We start from the raw sequence: 14,472 nt of genomic DNA on the forward strand, positions 1-14,472 counted from the left end.
AAAAAAAAAAAAAAAAAAAAAAAAAAAAAAAAAAAAAAAAAAAAAATGTGTGCATTTGTGCCGGTGGCTGCAGTTGGCGCTTTCTTTACAGTAGCATCCGATGGTCATAAATTCATTGATTAGAAGCATTTGCAATTTGCAATAAATCACTTTTATGTAGTTGCTTTCAACCATTTGTTAATGTTAATAAAAGATTTACACATACATACGCACGTACATACGGCCATACCTATGTTTGTCTGATCGTTACATGCTACCGATCGTGCTAAGCGACCCACACATGTCCCCTGGGCAAACAAAGAAAAACACGTTGAATGCAAGCATATAAATATAAATAAAAAAATCACACCCAATGCCATAAGATGGTGAGAAAATGATAGGTACATACATATATACATACTGGCATATAGGAATAAACCCTGTAAAAGCTGCAACTAGTCCGGACAGACGCCAGAATCAGTGGCGAGGAAAATGCCACTCGATTGCTATTTTATGGCCCTGAAAGAGACTATAGTCGCTTAAAACAAGTAGTCGAATAAGAATCGAACGTGCGAGATCAGGTTTGCTGGGCGAATACTCTGTTGACTGTGCCAATTCAGAATTTTTAATCACATATTTTAACACATACACGCACACACATGCATCCAAAGCAAGTATAAACACTACCCCCTTCTTTACCTCTGTCTCTCTCTCTCTCTCGCCCACACAGACTGGTTACATTAAAACAAGTTTTGGCTCACTGCTCATACAACCGGTCAATCAAACGGGCGATGGCGATTCGGAGGTGTTGCACAAAGTGTGGCGTCATTCGCGTCGCAATGCCAGACACGCAGTCGCCGCCGATTCATTGGGCATGGAATTGCTGGAGCTCGAAGAGAGTTTATTCACAAAGCTGCATCGCAAGAAACGCAACTACGTCGACCGTCATGTCTTCACCATGGAAGTGCTGGTGGCTGTCGATAAGACGATGAGTGAATTTCACGGTGCCGATTTGAAATCGTACATACTTACGCTAATATCGATTGTTTCGAATATATTTGCTGATGCCAGTATTGGCAATTCGATTTATATTTCTGTGGCGAATATATTGATTCTGCGTGACGATCGCAGAAAAGGTGCGTATTTGTGTGTTTGTTTGTGTGGTGGTAGTGGTATTTTGTGACCCAGTAGCTCCCAATATTGATAATCACTTGTGAGGTTTTACAATTTCTTTAAAACTTATTTTTGCATATTTTATTTTTACTCGTTCTAGCCAAGTCAGCGTCTGAAATGTTGAAGGAATTTTGTAATATTTTTTCGAAGCAGGGTTACCACTATGATACAGCAATGCTCATTACACGGTGAGCCGCATTCTTTGAAAAATAACCACTTATATTACATATATGAAATATGCTAAAGACTTTATAACAAAAATTGAGTTTAAGACATCAAAACATTTTTTTTTTTTAATTCTATTTGCAGCGATCAAATTTGTGGTAATGAAGGTGAGCGCTGCGACACTTTGGGTCTGGCAGAACTGGGCACTGTCTGCAAGCGTCGATCGTGTTCCATAGTACAGGATAATGGATTGCCGGCCGCATTTACCATTGCGCACGAGTTGGGGCATGTGTAAGTTGAATTAGTTAGTTTTAAATATTGGTTTTCTTATTTACATTTTCTTTAAACTTGAAATCTTGCTGCAAGTAGCGTATTAATATACAGTGGTGGTCAAAACTGGATGAATGGTGTTTTGTTTTTAATATTTACAATAATTTTCAAGCTAATTTGTTTTTGTGTTTTTTTTTTTCTTATAAAAATATGGTTCGTGTTTTAACCAAAACCATGTAAATCAAACTTTCAGACTTTATATAGGACTCACAAGAATTCAATTAATTTTTATACAGAATTTTTAATCAGAATTTATACAAAATTTAGTAAAATAAGCGATTTTTAATATTTTTTTTTTTGAATATGTACAGTGGCGAGCAGAAATGAGTACATGGTGATTTTTGCTAAATATTTGCAAGTTTTTAAAGTTAAAATTTTTTTGTTATTTTTTCATAAAAATAGGGTTCATGCTTGACCCAAAATTATATAAATCAATCTTTCAAACTTTATACAGAGCTTAGAAAATACAGAGAGAAAATGCAAAATTCAACAAATATGTACATATGTATCTGGTTTTGGTTAAAGCATGAACCATATTTTTATAAAAAAAATTTTGTTTGAAAACATTGTAAATATTAAAACAAAACACCATTCATTATCGTGAGGAAACCATGAGGACATTTAGTGCAACCAGCCTTGTGATTTCCTATTTTTAAAAACTAAGTAGTTTGAAAAAAGTGGAAAAAATGATTAAAATAAATGTCAATGCGAAATTAAAGGTTAAAACAAATATAGCAATATTGCATGGGAAATATTTTCGCGGAACATTTTAACCCATTAACTCCCGACTGAGAAGGTCGTTTTGACCCTTACTCCAAAAAACCCCGGAAAAAGCAAATTTGGTAGTTTGTTATAGGATTGATATATTCTAGAAAATTATTCTTCGAAAAATTTTACTAGGGGTCTCCTCAGGCAAAAGCTTTAAGCCCACATTCATGATTTCTGATGATATCTTCTATTCAGGTTAAATATGCCACATGATGACGATGATCTATGCAAACCTTTCAATCGTCCGGGCACTAAAAATAAAATGCATATTATGTCGAGTATTATGGGCAGCGACATTCATCCGTGGTCGTGGTCGGATTGTTCGCGCAATTATGTCTCGGAATTTTTAGAGTAAGTACTTAAAAAAAAATGTAATTAATTTAAAGCCTAATTTGTATTTAGCACAGACCCGAAGATGTTTACCAAATCTTATTCAAGTGGTTTTAGTACAGTTATTTGCTGTGTATAATACTATGGTCTCTCCCCTCTAATTTATTCACACTTTCTCCCGCTTGTTAACTCTACTCTCCCCTCGCCCCGTAGAAAAGAAGACAAATCCTGCCTCGAAGATACGCCCACATTCTACATTAAGAACTTCAACACCAAGTTGCCCGGTGAGATCTACTCGCTCAACCATCAATGCCAGCTAATTCATGGCAATCAATCGCGCTACTGTCGCATCGATGGCGAATGCAAGCGTTTGTGGTGCAAAACGGATAGCAGCAGCAGTGATTGTCGCAGCAGCAATCTGCCCTGGGCCGATGGCACTCCGTGCAACAACGACCGCCACTGGTGTCAGAAGGGCGAATGTGTGCCGCGTGAAGGTAAATCGTTGCAGGCCATACACGGCGGTTGGGGTGCATGGAGCGCTTTCACACCCTGCAGTTTGACTTGTGGCGGTGGCGTACAGGAATCACAGCGGGAATGCAACAATCCATTGCCGAAGAATGGTGGTAAATATTGTGCAGGCAGTCGTAAGAAATATCGCTCGTGCAATACGCATGCATGTCCGCCGGGCACAATGGATTCGCGTGAGCAGCAGTGCTACGAAATGAATGGCAGAAATTTCTCCAGCAAGGGTATTGCACGTTCGGCCAAATGGATACCCAAGTATGGTTGTAAGTGGATAATTTTAGTGATAACAATAAGTATTTGTTATGGTAAATTTTTTTATTTATTTTTTTAAATTTTTTTCTTCTCCCTCTTCCTTTTCCTTTGCCAGTGTCCTCGGCGGACAAATGCAAATTGTTTTGTCGCTTGGAAGACAACAGCGCGTATTTTAAACTCTCGGACAAGGTGAAAGACGGCACCACATGTTCATTCGACAGTTTTGACAAGTGTGTCAATGGCATTTGCCGGCCGGCAGGTTGTGACAATGAATTGAATTCGCTGGCGAAATTAGGTAAAATTGGCGAAAATTGAAATTATCTATTAGACATAAGAAAAATAAGTAAATATTGGTATGACTTCGATAGACGGAAATGGCTGTGCGTGAAAATGCGGTGAGTTATTAAACAAAAAGTGTATTTTCAGACAAACGCCGGCCATGAAATATAGATCTATATATAAACAAAATGAAAGAATATTTATAAATAAAATATTTATATGTCCATTGGCGTGGTCAGATGAATGCGCATAGTGCCGGCACAGCTGGACTAGCAGCGACATAGTGCCAATGATGGACAGTCAAGGTGATGTGGCAACGTACTATGATGACGAGTCCCTCAATGCTAGCGTAGAGCTAATGAAAAAAAAATAATTATGATTCAGCCATCACATCATTCACACGACAATGCGGGGTGGCTTCGAAAATTATTTGAAAATTTGAATATAAAAAAAAAATATCAACGTGTTGATTTTTTTGTGTGGCCGTTGATTTAGCGCTTTATAATTTATATACGTACGTCTAATAAAATAATTTAATTTTTTGACAAATTTTGTATTGCTTAGATAACACTGTGCAATAGCCGAGACCAGCCCGGACTTTGTTAACATTTTCTGAAAGCTGGGCTGGTTTAAATTGTCATAAAATGGTGGCACAGTGTAATTTTTATTTTCTAAATTTTTTTTTACACATTTATTAAATCGCACATTTTTCCTACTTTTTACAGACAGATGTGGCGTTTGTGAGGGTCGCAACGATACCTGCCAGGAGCATACTGGCAACTTTTATGTTTCCGATTTGTTCAAATCCAAGTCCGAGTCATACTATTACTATGTGACAACCATACCAAAAGGTAATAAATTTTGTCTTCCACTTTTTTTTTATATGTATATTTTTTCCTAGAGACCAAAGGTTATTTCATTATTTCACTTAAAAAATGCACGCTAATGACTATTCTGTGCCATAAAAACTTGTTAGATTTTTATATGTCACATTAATTTATTTCACCTGTGTATTGCGCACAGTCATTTGTGCTTTGTGAACAAAAGCAAGAACAAAAAATTAACATAATTTTTTAGCGCACAACTTTCAATGTTGCAGCAAGATATTTAGCAATCAATTAAGAGCACAAGCGACAGATTAACTTTTGGAAAATCGAGTAAAAAGATCTTGATATGCAGTGGTGAAAATATAAATAGGGAAGAGACATTTAAATTTTTTAACTATTTTCCTATTTTTTATGAAAGTTATCTTACAAAAATCATGTAAGTCAAAATTTTAATTTTGAACAAAAATTAGAAAAAGATACTGAGACTTAAGTTGCTAGGATTATTCTTCGAAAGAAATTTCCATAGACTTTTGTTCCTGCTTTGTTCTTTGCCAAAACCTTCCGGAGACTTTTGTTCCCAATTTGTTCTATAAAAAATTTTCCCAAAAGTATTGTTCGAATTTTGATCGCTTTGCGAACTATCCTCAGGGTTTTGTTCTTATATAATTCCCGTTGAGAACGTTGTCGACTAAAATTTAATGGGCTCTAGAACTGCGTACTCAAAAATTAAATGGTTAAACTTTGACGAATTTTTATAAATATTCTACAAGGTTTTCAGTTCAGATTTACCTGATGTTTTGAGATACTAAGCTATATCTTCATAAAAAAATAATAAAAAATTTATAAAACAGTCATACAGATTTAGTAAAGATTAGACATGCCTTAGACAAAGATTACAGACATGTGCTAGTTTTCAATAGTAAGGGGTTTTGAGTTGTGTCGTTATTGCTGAGTAACAATTTTTTAATAAATTATATTTATATCCGCTCACACAAGTATCCATAACCCATTTTTTGTTGGTGTAGCTCTGCTTAAAAACTACATTAATATTAATTTTCAATGTTTTTCGCACATTAATAAAAAACATACATACATACATCACCACATTTATGCATACATATGTGCATTTATTGTATCTCCGTCCCCCACCTTCCACCCATCCATCTGCCAAGTGTCACATCGGGTGCACCTAGTCGTATAAGCGCCATTTGTACTGCAATCACATCGCGTAAATTGCACACATTCCATTGTACATATGTATAAACACTCAACACACACACACAACTACGTGCATATGCACTCATAACGTGTCATTTCTCGCCTCGTCTAATGGTCAATTAGCACATTTTTGTCACCCTGGGCGCACCGTGCGCAGTAATTACACATGTATCTTGGTTGTTGCCTGCATTTTTGCTGCTTTTGTTGTAAATGTTTTTATAATTGTTGTATGAAAATAAATATTTGTTTAATTTTTTTTTATGTTGAGTTGCCATATGCGGAAGTGTGCATTGACTGCAAGTGTTTAAAAGTATTAATGAGCTAGGAGAGAGTTATATATTTGCAGTAAGTGTATTTGAAGTGGTAACAAAAGTGGGTAGATTGGGATCAGTTCGCTTGGGGTGACTTTTGAGCGGAGATTGTTAAGGAATATATGTACATATTTTTAAGTTTTTATTTAAAAAAAATGCAAATGTGGCAGTAAAAGTTGAAAGGGATCTAGGGTTCGAAAATAAGTTTTGGACAAAAACGATTTTGATGGTAACAAGTGAATTTGTTTGCACCGTTTTGGTCAAAATATATCCATATTTGAAGGGAATTTTCAAGGTAAAGGTAATGCAACTAAAAAGAGCGTAGCATCCACATGCTATAAGAATTGGTAATGAAACTTTTTTTCAGCCCTACGGCTACGGGCTTGCTTTTAATTATCACTCTCACATCATATATAAATTAGTGTGTCCCCCTAAAATAAAAATTGTGTTAACACTTCCGCCAAAATAAGTCGGGGGCTGCACCGACTTTAAAATAGCATCAATAATCTCATTATTTTGATTCTGTTGATTAAGTTTTTAAGTTTTTAAAGATGCAGACCTTTTAAGCTTAAACTTTTCTATCATCTGAATCGATCTTTTGGAAAGATTACATATTTATTTTTAAAAACTAACTTATTTATTAACTTAACTCTATTTTTCGAGTTATTTTTAAAGCTCACGTAAATCTTAATATTTTTCCGAAACATCTTGGGAGAAGTTTAAACTATAAAACATTTTATAATTTCGATGAAAAACAGTAACTTCTTTGTATGGAGAGTAATGCACCCTAATGAACATGCATAGCGTGTATATCATTTCGAATTTTCGAAGGTATCATGAGACTCGTCTCACTTGAACACATTTATTGGTGACAGGTAATAAGGTCAATGGAAATAATGTCAATTGACTTTATTTCCCACCCTGGTGCGAAATAAAGTCAATTGACATTATTACCTTTTCAAAAGCGAAATAAAGTCAACAAAAATTTGGAAATAAAGTCATTGACGCTATTTCCTCATTCAAATGGAAATAGCGTCAACAATGCTTAAAGTATGTCGATTCATAGAAAAAAATGTTGTTCTTACAATAAACATTGCCACGTAAGTGTTGTTTTTTAATAGCAGAAAAAGGCTTTTGCCAAATCCTCAGTGTTGTGATATTAATCCACACACAATCATGAACTACCACCAAGTGATTCTATTAAAAAAAAATTTTTATTACGAATATGTAAAAACACGATGCGAAAAACTAAATGCCTGCGCACAGCTGGAATATGAGAAATATTTGAAGAAAGAGTGGAGAAATGATCCATAACTTGCAAAACATTTTTCGTTTCTACAAAAATAAAGCGAACACTATTAAATTGAAGAATCAGTACATGTCCAAAAACCACGGAGGAGCACTGAAAGAATTCTGTGTTTTAAACTAGCATATTTTGAACGAATTCGGAATGTCTAAGGTGGAAAAGAACCCAACTTTTCTATAAGGAAACAATTATAAAAAAAGAATTTTCTTACACTGTATTTATGCCTACGCCAGCAGTCAATTAAAAGCAGCTAAGGAGAACGACGACACTACTTATTAGATGGCACATTCAACGAGCCAATGTGCCAAAATGCGGGTATAAACAATTATTGATTATTTAATATCGGAACCGAGATCATATAAGTTAATTGATTGGTTTTCACACACTTTTGAAACACAAATTATATGCTTTTTAACTGCAGACAAGTTGTTGCCTCAAAACACAGCAGAAATCTTCCAATCAGGGCTGCCAACTCTCCTTAGTTATGAGGTGCCATATTGAGGATAAAAAAAGTGCCAAAATGTGCCAAATAGAAAAATAAAAGTGCGAAAAAAGGTGTAATTCCTTTTAATCATTCACATTTAGCAATAAAATAAAGCCACATTTTCAAAACAAAAGTGCAATGATAAAATAAGATAAACCAGTCGAAAAGCCTTTATAAATTAGAAAATTTTAGTTGAGCAAAAGAAGTGCACGCAAAGGATTTCACAAAACTGTATTGAAATGTTATTTTTTTTACAAAAGTGCCATTTTGGCATTTTGTGCCAAATTGAAAAATTAAGTGCCATTTGAAGTAAAATAGGAACGTAGCGTAGCGTGACGTGGTGTGCGCGCCGGTCGCGCTGGGTACGCGGGACGCGAGCGCGAGCGCGACGCGCGCGGTGTGGCGCGCTGACGCGGGCCGCCGCGAAGCTAAGAAAATTTAATGTTTGAAAGAGAAATAACGTCCATTGATTTTATTTCGTTTTTAAAAAGGTAATAATGTCAATTGACTTTATTTCGCACCAGGGTGGGAAATAAAGTCAATTGACCTTACTTCCGTTGATCTTATTACCTGTCACCACATTTATTACTTACTCGAGAAATGCAAAAATAAATGAGAAAATTTGCCAATTATTTTTTTAGCAGATTTACTGACTCCTGATTGGAAGAAGATTCTTTTCGGAATTATCGTATACAGTTTTCGGGACCTTTCGGATTTTTGCGGAACTTGTTTTACTTGTTCGGAACTTTGAAATTAGTTTTGCTTTTGGAGTATTTAAACCTTTTGGATTTTTTCGCAACTTAAACGCGCTTTTGAAATTTTCGGAAATTTTCAAGAAATACTGAGTATTTTTCATTTTTTGGGGATTTTATTAGGTATTTTCGGAACTTTTTGAGGGTTTTCGAGAATTTTGGAAACTTGTACGTGTTTTCTGATGTTTTTCCGGGAGTTTGTCAGTGTCTCTCGGGATGGTTCGAGACTTCTCAGTAATTTTTAGCAGTTTCTGTTGGGCTTTTCAAGTTTTTTCGAAAATTTTTAAGTACAAAAGTACATGAATTTTTAACCTTGCTTTTATGGAGACCTAAAAAATGATAAACAAACACTACCTGTTTTCCTTTGCTCAAAACTTACCAAGAAGGGCTTTGTTAGAGCATACCCTTCGGGCTGTCTTACACCAGTCCTTCAGTCAGGAACAAAACATATCCGCGGGTGATACATATTTCTGTAAATTTTATGCGGACGTGCATAGAGGAAAAGCTATTTCTCAAAGTCGCTGCTGTAAGGACACGCAGGACATAATAATAGTGTAAGATTAGATTAAAATCGGTAAGATACCGTTAGTCTATTTACGGAGAAAAGAAATTAATAAAATCGTAAGCTCCTTTGTTTAATTTGGCGGAAAACTATCGTCGCGCTGAATCCAGCGCCGACAGTTTTCGTACAGTGTCGGAGAAGATTTAGTATGACTAGGGATCTGAGCTTAACCTTCGTATTTTGGATGTCCTTAATGTTCTCAAGTTTAGACAGGCTGACCGTGCCTCTTCATTTCGTGCCTTGTTGAGTGTAGTAGAACAATATTTAAAAAGCACTGGAAAGTTATGCGGGAAAGCTTTACAAAGTTTCTGCCGTGAGGTATGTGTCGCTCGGGTCTAGCGTAGAGCATAACTTTAGGTATACTGCAAAAAGTTCTATGTAAAATATTATGGCCGGAACTGAAATGATCTGTCACTTGTACCTGAAAGTTTTTGATAATTGTAATCTTAATGAGAGTATAACGATTTAAAGACGCATTCCGGTACTGACAATAGATTATCTAAGTGCCAAGGCTAATTACCAATGATAAGGTACGCCTTAATGCATTGTTTAACTTTCTATTCCCGGATTAATGTCTAGGTCCAATAGCTTCGGCGCAACGAGTCAGGGTCTGCAGGGACGGTAAAGTTGCACTACAAGTCTTCGTTGGTGTGTGCACCACACATCTGCAAAGCAACCAAACAGTGTATACATACAAATTGCAATCCATTTCGCTCGAAATGTTATTAACTTTCACTAAATACTAGCTCTTATAAATATTGTTGAATAATTTCAAAGTAGTCTCCGTTCAGAAAAATTAAAAATAAGTGATACCAATTTTTCCATTAAAAGCAAAACTATTTAATTATTAATAAATACTTTCTATGCTATTTCGTTTTCAAGTTGGACCAATTTAATTGTAAATGTCATTGAACTTGGTTTTGTTTGCCAATAAATCAAAAGACGCAAACGAAAAAATTCACATTGTCTAAATTGATAAATTGTAGCTATGTATTGTCTAGACTTTTCTGTTTTTATTTGAATATTTTTTTTTTTACCCAACGCAACAATAGCTCTAGAAGGCACATGCTACTAGAGAAACGAATATTTATGACAGCTTAAAAAAGTCTAGATCGTATGTTACGGTAATGATTTGATAGGATTGTTTAACTCCCTAAGATATTAAAGAATTCGAATCATTTAGCATCCAACACTTATATGTTTAAATCGGTGGTAGGTAGCTACCGGCCTGACCCTAGGGCAAAGCTATTTCAAGTTTTGTCTTCAGCCGAGATTTCTTGGGAGAGGTCTTTAGCAGGAAACCCGGCATCGACCTAAAATTTAGGCTTTCAGCTCACGGTAGTTTTATCCAGGCTGAGGTATATAGCCGTCATTAAAAAAGCAGTCGTTTGGGTGCTCAATTGTGCCACGTCGAAAAGCGAGGTGGAATCTGCTGCGACATCGAAGCGGTAGTCCGACTCTTGGGCTTGTTCACGATGAGCTCAAGACTAGTAGATGAATTCCCGACATTGCTTTCAGCTGTGCCTGATTGTTTCCTAGTCAGACTTATAAGGGGTTATGAAACCTTGTGTGGAGTGGTGGTCCCGTTGACTATATGCGGGCTTCTCTTAGACGTATATATGTTCTTCGTGTCAGCTCAGACGCTAGACAAAAACCTAGACACATGCAACTGCAAGGTCTTTCTGGCCGAAGTTGGACCGTCGGCCGTCCAGGGATGGTTTGGACACACATAGCCGCAATTTATATTCCAGTGCGGTCGACACGAACCCAACACGCGATGTGACCATATATATCACCGGATCCTCACTGTCGTATCTGTACCTTAGAGGGCGATGAGCCAGAATCAACCCAATACTTTATCTTAAGCTCTCCAACTTTTGTGAAGATGCGGTCTAAATAACTAAGATCGCAGCTTTAGGCTGGCTCTGAGGTTCCTTCGTAACTGATAGCTCCCGCCTAAGGCTAGGTACATGACCTAGCGTATCGTGCGATTCACGTAGCCTAAGAAACTTTGTCCTCGGTACTCAGGGTTGGGGGTATCACAAAGGACTCTGCCGTAAAGTCAAAGCGCGACCTTAGCCTAACCTCCTTCATGAGAAAAAGAAGTTAGAGTTTTGTAAAAAATTTGTGTCGAGGCACAAACCATTCGTTGGGCATAGGTTTTTCGATTCCGGAATTGCTCGAGCAAAGATACGTCTATAATTTTTTCTGTTCAAAAACTGCGGTATTTTTAGCACACAAATGTTCATCTCTTATCAGTTAATGCGTTTATTCCGTGAAATTTTCTCAACTGGGACTTGCACGAGTATTCGCACAGTTAAAACAGTCAACAAATTGTCAAACTAGCAATTTGACACCCATGCAAATCAACGCCAAGCAATAATTTGCAAAAATAATTTTTATTATAATTTTCAAATTATTTGCGGACGCAAGCGCATGCCTAAGTATTTATATGCAAAATTCAATAGGTTTGCATGCCTTTATGACAGCTAATGTTCCGCGAAAATATGGGCCTCTTTACACAGCGCCATCAGCTAGAAAGTTCAAGTTCAAGGTTATAGAGTTATCGCCGTGCGTCAGCTGATGGCGCCGGCTATCTGTCTGTCTGCTCGACGCGCCAAATAAAAGTTTGTGGCGATCAAATCAACAAATCAACAAAACATAAATGGATTTCTATGTATTTATTAGTGAGTGGAAATGTAAATGTATATGCATTTGTCAATTGCTGGTACATTAACCTCAATATGTGTGCGTACGTATGTATGTATGCAAGTAAATCCACGTTGATTATTCTATGGCAATTAGAAAATTGATAATCGCAAAAGTGCAAATATGTAAATATGCGCCAACCAAGCCAGTAGCAACAATTAACGCGACGCATACAAATTGCTTGGCATTTTACTTAATTGCATGTGTTGTACTATCGCACTTATGTACATACATACACACATACACCCATAAATGTTATAGTGTATTTGTTGCACGTTACTTGAATTGTAATAAATAATAATTCCATGCGCGGGAAAATCGACAGTCGATTTTAAAAATAGTTGCTGAACAACTGAACTGTTGCGTGAATTGTAAACAGCATACGCGCATTGATATGAATACAAAATAATCAAATTTTTTTTTTATTTATAAAAAAATTTAAAATTTTATTGATAAAGTAGCTAATTGAATAGATGGGAGTGAACTGTCAATCAAATTGTCTACTTTAATTGACAGTTGGAAAAATTAATGACGTTCACGCGCTAGAAAAAATATTACCAGTATATACATTAGAGTGTACCAAAATAACTCTATGATGCGATACATTCATAACGGATGCTTTGCTGTATTATATGCCCGTGGAGCTACATGCTACATCCAACGGGGCTATTCTGGCTAAGATAGTTGCAAGTCTTTTGTAAGACAATTGAGAGACAGTAGGCAAGCTAGGTTGAAAAATTTACAAAGAAAAGCTGTATTGCCAACTTTCGCGTGGAAAAAACAGAAAGCGCTCAAGCTCCAAATGGAGATGTATGCATGTATGTATATCATTTTGTACGCGCTGCTCCAATGGCTAAGTGAGCAAAGTACTGGCATGCCATGCGAGTAATCCGAAGTGCGAATCGTCGGATTTTTTAATTTTATCTTTTAATGTATTTATATCTTAGATATTAGATTTTATTGCAAACAGAAATACATACATACACTGCCGGCAAAAAGTATTGGCACAGCAAATCTTTCACAATATATGCAACATTTTTTTCTAATGTTTTTGCGCCAATGTTTTATAAAAATATTGTTCATTCTGCAACAAAAACATAAAAATATATCTGATATAAATCTGATTAAAAAGTTGAAAATTTGCTGCATTTTCGCGAGTTTTCCACAAAGTTTAGGAATTATATTTTTATGTTGTATATATTGTGAAAAATTTGCTGTGTCAATACTTTTTGCCGGCAGTATGTATACATATTTCTAATTTTATTTAATTTAAAAAAAAAATTTGTTTACGTATTTTTTCCTACTTTAAAATTTATTGCTTTTTATTTAAATTTTTTGATTCTATTGTTTTATAAAAAAATAAAAATTTGTTTAATTTCGTTTAATAGCGTTTTATTTTCTCGGAATAATGTTGCATTTACTCTGACAGGGCTGTAAAGTTTTCGATTTCTTTTCTCAGCATCTTGAGTGTTCCTCCTTTGAAATGTTGCGCTATATTAATGTTGCCATATAGGAACGAACATTTTTTTTTAGAAAAAGGAAACGCCATAAGTTTTAGGAACTTACTCTTTCTTTATTTTTATTAATTTAATTATTTTTTCTTTTAAAATTTTAAGGTTTCATTGTTTTAACAAGAAAAATATATTTTTTTATTTAATTTAATTTTAGAAACCTTTTTTATTTATTTTTCCTTCTTTTAAATTTAAGTATGAATTTATTTATTTTTTCCCCCCAAGGGGCTGTAATATCCCTCACAAAGCAGTCAACAACCTCCATTACAGCTATGAAATGGTACCATATTAGTCCGAAAATGAACCCGAAATAGTCCCAAATTAGTCAAAAAAAAGAAAGAGTCATGAACTGTTCCCTAAATTGTAGGGAACTAGTCCTAAAATGTTCCCGAACTAATCCCGAAATTGTCCTGAACAGGTCCCGAAACGAAACTGAAATTTTCGGAAAATAGAAATGAAATTTTCGCAAAACGAACCTGAAATTTTCGGAAAATAGTCCCGAAATAGTCCTGAAATTGTCTGAACATATGTTCAAAAAAGCAGTTAAAAATGGGGAGTGATTCAGTCTAATGTATATAAATTATTTTCTCGTTTAAAAATTTTCTTAAAAACTCTCCTTCACATTTGCAATCCCTCTTTTTTGTCGCTTTTACAGGTGCATCCAACATTGTCATCACCCAGCCGGGTTATCACGATGAAAATTACATTGTGCTGCGCGACGATGAACGCAACTCATTACTCAATGGCAACACGCTCATTAGCAGCTTCCGCAATGTAAAATTCTATGCAGGCGTAACCTTCGAATACAATGGCGCCAAGAATTTAGTCGAGCGTGTAAATACCACATTCTCACGCAAACTGAAACGTGATCTGATTGTAGAGGTAAGCGCATGCGCTGGACTGCCATGATTGCCGTGATTCGCTACATTGTCTTTCGTTAATTCTCTCTCTCTCTCTCTCTGCACAGATTATTTCCATGAGCACCAATGCA

The 14,472-nt window shown here is 35.7% G+C and overlaps 1 protein-coding gene across 1 annotated transcript; it reads left to right on the plus strand.

Annotated features, from left to right (window-relative positions):
* Nucleotides 1–373: 373 nt before the first annotated feature.
* On the plus strand, nt 374–14,472 carry LOC118752485 (A disintegrin and metalloproteinase with thrombospondin motifs 20; the record flags this gene model as incomplete). Its single annotated transcript, XM_036487400.1, has 10 exons — nt 374–380; nt 651–1,115; nt 1,253–1,340; nt 1,462–1,608; nt 2,611–2,766; nt 2,959–3,533; nt 3,638–3,817; nt 4,527–4,652; nt 14,137–14,363; nt 14,449–14,472. Coding segments are annotated over exons 1-10 (1,995 nt in total), but the record flags the coding sequence as incomplete, so codon positions are not given.

This window comes from Rhagoletis pomonella, unplaced genomic scaffold (genome assembly GCF_013731165.1).
Source record: "Rhagoletis pomonella isolate Grant_MI unplaced genomic scaffold, Rhpom_1.0 Rhpom_scaffold_00001, whole genome shotgun sequence".
Taxonomy (NCBI): domain Eukaryota; kingdom Metazoa; phylum Arthropoda; class Insecta; order Diptera; family Tephritidae; genus Rhagoletis; species Rhagoletis pomonella.